At 45.3% G+C, this 9532-nt stretch overlaps 1 protein-coding gene across 2 annotated transcripts in view; it reads right to left on the bottom strand.

The window, feature by feature from the left end:
- Nucleotides 1–3018: 3018 nt before the first annotated feature.
- The window catches only part of Cdep (Chondrocyte-derived ezrin-like domain containing protein), an 85877-nt gene continuing 79363 nt past the window's right edge, over nucleotides 3019–9532 (bottom strand). For both annotated transcript variants that reach the window (XM_077660256.1, XM_077660257.1), the window contains one exon: nucleotides 3019–7592. In XM_077660256.1, coding sequence (XP_077516382.1) covers nucleotides 7550–7592 — 43 coding nt within the window. In that variant the 3' untranslated portion in view covers nucleotides 3019–7549. The remainder of the gene's footprint in view (nucleotides 7593–9532) is intronic.

Genomic DNA, 9532 nt, shown 5'->3' with positions numbered 1-9532 from the left:
AAAACTCAAAATGGGCAATGATGGTAGTGGCGGTTACAACTTCACTGCCACAAAATGGAACGGATTAGTTGGGGCTGGGGTAAGTCCAGGGTGGCCTCCAGTAGGGGGCGACATCTTGAGCTCGCGTAATGAGGGCCAGTTGCGTTGTTTTTCTTCAACTGGCCAAGAGCTTGTCCCTTTCTTCCGCCGAGGGAGCTGGCAAGAGTGTCGTCGGGGGGAGGGCGTGCGTCCCGTCACCGCAGTGCGGGCATGCAGGGTGGGTCATATTCACCGTTTGTGATTAAACACAATCGGCTACAGGGGCTAAGAATGGCCTTTGTTTGTAGGCATCCGAGTGTTGTGGCTTGCGCCCTGTCCAGGTAGGGGTGAGGGGCGGGATACGTGCATCTTAGCTCGCGATAAATGTTTGTAATCTCCGCGTACGGCGAGGCGCCTAGGCGGGGGCGTCCGTTCCGCTGTAGCTCAGTTCGCACAGCACCGGACGCGAAATTCGAATGGGCAACGATGGAACTTGATTAATTTAGGCAAAGAGGGGCGAGGAGGCGTCAATGCTTACGCATTTCTCCAATGCGGGCGCCGCAGTGATCTCATAATTTTTTATCTATATTTTTGCACGTTCCCTAAGTCGCAACGCCACGTCTGGCCAATGTAGGATTTCCCGCAAGACAAGGGAATTTTGTACACAACATTGGTAGCACACTTTACGAAATGCTGACCATGTCATTTCTGGTTTATGGGGGTTTAACGTCCCAAAGCGACTCAGGCTATGAGGGACGAATGTCTTTTCTGATAGCCAACCTTTTGGTTTTCACAAGTTACGCAACGGTTTAGCTGAGCCAGTTTTCTGGGGGCAGAGAACACCACCGGTACACTCAACCAGTTAGTCACTTTTTTCAGCCTGTGAGTGACTTTGTGGACGCAGGGTAGGTCTCTCTTAAGACCTCCAATCCATTCCTGCTTGCACCAGCCTTCATCTTCTTAAAGGGGCTCTAAACCCACAATCACGCGCGAGTTGGTGAGCACTTTCCAATGACTTTTTCATGCTCCCACCATCCTCCCTTCCTGGTAACTGCGCACACCAGTTCAGAGATGGCTATGAAAATTGGTTTTCAGGAAAGGAAATGATGCAGTAACTGTCTCACATATATCGGTGGACACCCGAACCCACCAAAAGGGTTGGGATAAAGGAGGGAGTGAAAGAAGGAAGGAAGAAAGAGGTGCCATAGTGGAAGTCTCCGATTAATTTCGACCGACTGGGGTCTTTAACGTGCACTGACATCACGCAGCACACGGGCTTCTTGCGTTTCGCCTCCATCTAAACTATTGGTTAGATTCTTTAAGACATCCGCGGCCAGTAAGTCGCGTAGCTTTGGTGGACCAGGGAGATCCGCCTTCGGGTGTGGGGCTGGTGGAGGAGTGCCGAACTTCCAGCGTGCAGAAAGTGACCAGAGGGAAAGGAGCGAAGGTGCTGAAATTCAAATTTTGACTACAGATAACTGTTCAGAATAATGGACAATCTTGCCCGGAACCTGCCGGGAAACATAGTCTTCTGCAACGCAGCCTATGGGTCCGATGGCGCCTCGGTCATTGCCGCCGTTGATGGGAATAGGGAGAAAGTGACTGCAGCATCGATTAATACTAGGAATGCGTTAGTGGCAGAACAGGCGGCTATTGTCCTAGTGTGCGTCATTACCAAAGCCAAGGTCAACTCGTCTGACAATTAGGCAGTGGTTCACAACTTTTGTAAGAAGGTGGTCTCCAGTCAAGCCACCAAATTATTAAGAAGATACCCCTGAAGCAGGGAGGTCTCCCTCATGAGGGCATTCCGGGTAACAAGGCTGCTCCGAGCTGCTCTGGAAGTGCCCCTGAGTGGGAATAAAGACCCTCTCATAACGTATAAAGAAATAATTGAAAAACCTAGATTGGAAAGGAGAATACCCTCACTTGCGAATAGGTCACTCACTCCAAAGGAGTGCAGGGACTGGAGGAGGCTTCAGGTCAACAGATTCTTTCCGTACTCTATACTACACGATGAAGACACTGGGGAGCCCGAGCTCTGCAGTAGCTGCCACAGAATGACTTCGCAAAATCACGTAATTTGGGAGTGTCAGGATTTTCCTGGTACTAAATCACAAAGCATTCCAGTCCTTGCCACCTGGAAAAAGCTGATCCGGAGCCACAACCCGGATCAGCAAAGACTCGTCATTCGTCAGGCGGACACAGCTTACTACAACTTTCTCCGCGGTCTCTGGTATTAAGAGCTGGCTGGGAGGCACCCTCTCCTAACTGCTGCGTCCAGGCCGTGAGGCCCCATAATGACAGGAATAAAGTTTGTTCATTCATTCATTCATTCATTCATTCATTCATTCATTCATTCATTCAAATAACTACCTGCCATGGTGGCTCAATGATTAGGGCACTCTGCTACTGATCCATAGTACCCTGGTTCGAACCCGACTGTGGCGGCCATGTTTCAGGGAAGGCCAAACGCAGCAAAGGTAGATGCGAGACAGATACTGCACCATTTCCTTTCCCCGAAAACCAATTTTCATTTCATTTTACAGATAACTTAGCTTCTACAAAGTGCATAAAAAAAAAATTTTGCTGGGCCATATTCCTGAAGCGGCGTCCTTCAACACCCCAGGCATACTCTAAACGTCTATAAAAGCCCCTTCCACCACAGGGAACAACACAGACTCAGGGAAGCCAGCTGAGGACTCCTCCGGATAGGTGATATGTATTCAAATGGACAACCATTGGTGAGGCATATACCTTTAACGCCTCTAGGACGTCCACTAGCTATTTGTGGATGTTCAGCAGACATCCCGAACATCCGAAACAGACGTCTGTTGGCCATCCGAAGCATACGGGTGGTTTCTTGAGTGGGTTGAGCATTTTATTGGAATTTGGGTGTAAAATATGGAGTCGTTTTATGCATAGAAAACTGAATAGAAATAGAATTCTTACAAGTATTGCATAAATCGGCAATTTTCAAATTATTTCGACAACGAAGCAAACTGTGAACAATGGCCATGTTTATTTCACAAACAAGTTTCAAAAAGTGAGATTAAGCCACGTAACATATTTTTTCCTTTTCTCAATATTGTCCACATTTCCCGTATCTATACTAGCCTTTCCACGGTTATTACAGATATGCTGAGCCTGCGTGCCTACACCAACTGTGACAATTTTTCACTATCATGGCTGCCATCTGTGTTAAAGCAGCAGTGGCCAATATTTGAGGCAACAATTTTGGTTCAATGGGTACCCCTCAACATCGTCCATAACTGAAGCCACGCCATGAGTGAGAAACTAAAATGATACAAATGAGCGTGACAAATAGTAATACCAAAATCAATTATCTACCAAGAAGACTCTGAAGTAGGCTTACGGTAGCATTTAGTTTTCGTACAGTACATCATGCCTTGTGCCAGCAGTGGAAAAATAAATGCCAGAATGATGATTTTTCAGGCAGAAAAATTAGGCTTAACTCAATTTTAAAAATTTCTTTTCAGTTGCAGGAACAAGGGAGATACAGGTGTTAACTCTAAAAACAAGGGTCACCAACTATACTGAAAATTTGCCACTTCTTTGTGATGCGTTTAGCAGTTTCAAAAACGTAACTTGCAGCGGTACGCTGATATCAGCACGCAGGCTACCAGGAAGCGTATCGCATTATGTCAAAACTGAATGTTTATCTCTAACACAGGGCTCCCTTCGTACATGCAAGGCACTTCGTAGCTGCACAAACACTACACACAGCACAACATTAAACCAATGGACTAAACTGTTATGCTCATGTAGCAAACACAAAGAGACAGTTACAAGCTACACCAGGATAAGGCTAGCAGGTATGGGTGCACCGTACACACGTCATACCACACGTTCCAAGGAAGTCACACACTGCACTTTTACAAGATGCATTGTGAAGATTGGCCAAGCACTTACAGTCATGACAGCAGAAGCAAGCTGCAAGCTTTTCCACAGCAAAACCTTGCATATTTTCTAGGCATATGCGATTAGTGAATTTTCAGTTCGAAGCAAATACAAGGTGAATAGTTTTAGTTAAAGAGGCAACATAAATCAAAATATTTGCTGTGCAGAATTCACTACATCCACTGAAAAAATAAAATGCAAAATATTAAAAAAAAATGCTTTGCAACTTGCGTTCAGCAATGTTCTATCAGTACCAAGCAACCCAATGTGCACTAAACATCACAGTCTCAAGACGATGGCACAGAACTCACGTGCTCTTCATTTTTAGTATTTCCTTCAGACACTGCATGTACATTTGTACACGTCCTGAATACTGCCAAATCTTCATATCTTCAATGTGCAGAAATATCCAAATCTTCAATGTGCAGAAATATTGGCACTAAAATAAAGAACTGAAATGTTTATAAAACTGTCCGCAGGATCATATAAAGCTAAGCATGTAAAAGGAAAGCATAAAATTGTTTTTAAGATGGAAGCCTCCTGGTTTTACTGTAGCTCTGGCATGGCAATGGCCAGTGAGAATTTTGTATTGTTTTGGAAGGATGAGTGCTTTAAAATGTGCTTATTTGTTTCAATAATGAGTTACTTTGACAGGAATGAGTCAAAGGCAGTATGACTAATACCCTAAACAGTGCTGAGTCACAAAGTGGAGATATGAGGTCTCTGCACCAGCACTGCCTTTCTAAGAATGATAAATGCCAACTAACTCGCACAGCAACATAACTTGGTCTACAGAAACTGCACAACTAAGCATCTGCGAGGATGGAAATTTTTTCTTGATAAAACCTGAAAAAATGACCATGTTCCCAATTTGGATAACAATTTGCACCTGGAGGGGTAATAGAATTTGCCAACAGATTTTGCAGACGTCGAAATTTTGGACATCATTAACTTTCTGTACTTTTAAGTGGCAGCATGTCACACAACCCACAGTAAATGTAAAACCATAGAAAAAATTTCAGACACAACGCAACTGGTTACCCAATTTCTCCGACCTCATTAGTACAGGATACTGTCATGTATTCATACCGCTGCCGAACATCAATTACACTATGTGAAAGTTGAAACTGTGGTCACAATGTGTTCATCAATCAGACAATGTTTTATTACTTCCATCAGCACGAAACATTACAGAACAGTTTGGACCCGCGGCCATGGGCTGCACGAGTGTAAGAATTGGCACGCAGATGATACCAATTGGAAGGTATGGTATCCCCAACTTCTGGGACAAGTCCTTGCATAGGTTCGTTTTGATTTATGGGGTTTAACGTCTCAAAGCGACTCGGTTATAAGGGACACCGCAGTGGAGGGCTCTGGATAATTTTGACCACCTGAGTTTCTTTGCACTGATATCACACGGTACACAGGCCTCTAGCATTTTGCTTCCAGTGAAATGCGAATGACGCATCCAGGACTAAACCCTTTTTCTTCTGGGTCAGCAGCTGAGCACCATAACCAATGAGCCACTGCTGGGTCCTTGCAAAGAGCGACCTCGTAAAGTTGCATTGCTCCAGATGTGCCACTGCGGAAAGGCGTGGGTGCATTTATTCATGGCATACGCCTTCTGAGCTGTCACTTCATTCTAACATAAAAAAAGGTAGTAGCAAAGCACGTGCCAAGCGTGCCACTACGCTGAAACTGTCTGGTGCACCCGGGCACTGACTTAATACAGGCACTTCATGTGACGGTGGTTCTAGGCAGACGCTCAATGACACTCTGCGGGTTTGTTTGTAGTACCGCACATCTCAAAAAGTCTTCGAAGAATCGAAGAAACCGCATTTCTGGCACGTAGTCTAAAGTATTTCAAGTATTTTGAGTCGCATGCAACTGCTATTCAATGTACAGTAATGCGGGCCCATGTGCGCCTAGTCCACGCCAAAATGGCTCCAGGCAGCACGGTCTCAGTACTGGTTCTAGCAGGACAAAAACAGGGATGCTTTTAAAATGTGTTTTAAAATGTGTTAGTTTTCACAGCAAATGTAGCAGGTGCATTTATTACATGAACACGTCCATTGTCCGAGAGAATAAACGTCTTTTATGAACTATCCAGTCTAATATGTGAATGTTGTGGCCCAATTTCACCACACCGAAGCTTTTGCTTGAATGAAATTTTTCGAGGGTCCCGTGAATTTTGCTGAAGCGGGATTCGACTGTATGCTGCTGGCTCTCCTTTGTGGTGAATGCAGAAAGGAAGCTGTACTCATTTCCTTCCTGGATCGCTTTCTGCCCAAACTCCTCTCAGGAGACACTGCTCCAGCTGGCGGTACTGTATGCATGTGTTTTGGCTCATAATGTGCACTGTTGTTTTTGCCGAATCTGTGAACCAAACATTGCAGCCTGGCTGCACATGCACAAGCAGTGCCCGTGCCCAGTGCTGTTGTTCAACAAGTGTCCTTGCAGTGCTCTTGGGCTTCCATGCTGGGAGTGCCAACATTTCATTTCATTTCATTTTATTACCTTAAAGACCCCTCGCGGGGTATTACATAAGGGGTGGGATTAGCAGAAAAGGCACACATCTTATTTTTCATTCATGGCCTTGCATCCGGTTCCCTAACTTATCTTGAAAGAAAAAATTCCAGTTCACAATGAGATGCTTGCCTCGACTTTCAGTGCTCCATTTATGTTGATCAAAAGAGAAATGCTTAAAGAAGTTTAAAAGCTTATGCATGTTAGTGTAACATGCTCCTAAGTGTGCACTAGTAATTTCTGAGCTGTAACAGTAACAGCAAACACGAGTGCGGGCAGATCCAGCATGAGATAATGGTTTCCAAGCGTCACACAGCCTCTTTACAGCTCTCTGAACATGCCACAGCTGTTCTAAAGAATTGCGACAACAAGCAGAAAAACCCAACCATGTATTGGTGCACAAAGCACCACAAACGACGAGATCTGGTGATTGCAAGCCACAAGCTTTTCCTGTACCAAGCGTAGCTGCCGGTGGATTTTGGCCAACACCAATTTTCGGTGCAGTAAAATTGCCCTTTTAGAGTACCTTGAAGCACCCGAAAATTGACTCTGGAGTGCTCTGTTGCCCCTGCACCTTTCAAGGTGGAGGGCCAAAAGTTTACACAGGGCACAAATCCACACAAAAAAAGCAATAACACAGAGGAATGCTTAAGAAACCGCCGTTATAAAAATAATGATTATGGGATTCGTCACATGCGCACAAAATGTACAAGCTGCTGACTCTAAGGCAAGCAATAAAAGTGCACTATGCTTTCAGCCTATGCAGTTGGCCTTACTTTGGAAAGCATGAAATGCGCAGTGCAAACTGGTGACATGCCATCCCCTCTTGGTCAACGGAAGAGCTCCGCAGCACTTATGTCTAGCTCTAGATGGGCTGCAGCGGAAGCCTCACGGGAGGTTTCACAGTCTGTCTGAACTCCACCGAAGACACCATTTGTTTTTAAGCAGTTTGGGACAGCACTGCTCCCCATTTTACCCGGGTTTTGGGACACAGTGGAATTGTGAATTAAACAGCCAGGTGCTCCTCTCAGGACAGCACACAGTCCTTGGCTGCTTTGCCGCTGCTTTGCCACTGCTTTCGATGCGCTCAAAGTTGCTTCACGGCGGCACTGCTGATTACATGTATCCACCTGCGAAGAGGTATGCCAATGGAGACACCATCAGTTATTGTCATTTCAATACTTTGGCATCAACCAAATGAGTGCTATTCCAATAAACTATTACAGCACTTGGCTAAAGAGCAGAGAAAGAAGCTTCAAGTGTGCAATGTCAGAATATGTATGCGGTGCTGGTCAACCAACGATATGTCAAGCGAACCACACCAGTGCAATAACAAAAATTAGGACGACATGCCAGAAAACAATACATAACTTTGCTTCCGAGCAAAACGAAAATTCTGGCAGAAAGCCCACTCACCTTAGTACACCGTTCACTGCTAACATAACAAAGATGTTGGCCATCATCCATCAAAATGAATGAGTGTATTTTATTAACCCAGGAAACGAAATGGGCTCATTTCCAAAAGTTAGGCCATAGCAGTGAACTCTTCAGAGCAGGTCTCCACAAAAATTACAGAACTGAACTGTCGTACCCCCAATGTTAAGCACTTTCGGAGCCGATTTTTGGGAAAAAAATTAGCGCCGTGGGCTGGACTTGCAGGCTGCCGGGCTAGTCGGCGTGCCAATCTCGACTATCAAAGATCTTCTTTTGTAACTCAAAATAATTTCTGTGTAGCTCTTAACAACTAAAACCTGAAATATTTAGTGCATGTTGCATGTTTAAAGCGATATTTTTTTCTTTCACAATATGTGCAAAATACTTTTCGAGGTTTCCGTTGCGTTCCCGAACTTTTTGTCTTTTACAATTTTTCTTGTGAAATACCGTATTTACGCGCATAATTTGCGCACTTTTGATTCAGAAATTAGGGCTCGAAGAAGGGGGTGCGCAAATTACGCGGGGATTTCGAGACTTAAAAAACTCCACAAAGGTCATAACACGCAATATAGGTAAGGTATAGTGTATGTTGCTGCGTATACGTCAGCACCTGGAACCCCCCCCCTGCGGGATGGCATGAAGGTGCATGCATGAAGCTGAATAAGACGCTAAAACACAGTCATCGCTTGCGGCCCAGCCAATTGTTTGGTAGTTCCGGATTCCGTAAGTTTGCTTTCGCAACTTCGTCTGGAATAGCAAGCGCAAATCAATAAATCAATTATCACACCACACAATTCTTAAACAGTACCGCGCGAGCGTCGACCAAACTGCCTGTCGGCACCTTATCACGACGCGCAGGTGCGAAGCCAGCGACAATAGCCACGTGCGCACAAGTTTGCCGACACAACGATTGTCGTCTATGGGCAAACTTGTGCGCACGCGAAGGCGCTGGCAAGCAGTTTGAAACTTGCCGTATAGTTGTGATATCCCATCGCAAGACACGACTGAACAACCAAACACAAGCCGTCAGAGCCACCAAGAAAAGCATAGCCGGCAGTCGAGTTATATGCATCGACCAAACAAACAGCGGTGTTGGCTCTTCTATCAGCTGCCGATCCTCCCCGGAAGCGCTGCTGGCCGTTCCGAGTGGCGATGCTGCTGGTGCCACCACGATTGTAAAAGCGGCCTCTAACACCACCATGAATGCCCAGTGCACAAAAGGTTCAAAGGCCTTCCGAACAAACACGTGGAATAGCCGAATGCTACTAGGTAGAGCCACAGGGTAGAGCCCGCGTGCATGATGGTGGTCTAGCGAAGTGCGGTGCGTAAAATATGCGAGTAAGAAATGCTTTTTTGTAAACCCGGGTGATAAGTTAAAGGGGCCCGAAACACATTTTCAGTGCATTGTTTTGCTTATTGGTTGCATAGAATGAGTTATAGTGATGCTATTAGCATCAGTCGTACCGCATATACTGCGGTTTTTAATATTTTAATTACCTCGCAAAAACAAATTCGTGGGGCTGACTGTCACCATACAGTGGTGGTTTTTAGCAGCGGATATGGCATCACTTAGTGCGAGTTTGGTGATTGGACAAAGAGTAAATATACTGCAAATTGTGTTAACAACTAGAGATAC

The sequence above is a fragment of the Amblyomma americanum genome, chromosome 3 (genome assembly GCF_052857255.1).
Source record: "Amblyomma americanum isolate KBUSLIRL-KWMA chromosome 3, ASM5285725v1, whole genome shotgun sequence".
Lineage (NCBI taxonomy): Eukaryota > Metazoa > Arthropoda > Arachnida > Ixodida > Ixodidae > Amblyomma > Amblyomma americanum.
The sequence above is the reverse complement of the archived record's forward strand: the minus strand, read 5'-3'. Positions and strand labels throughout refer to the sequence as shown.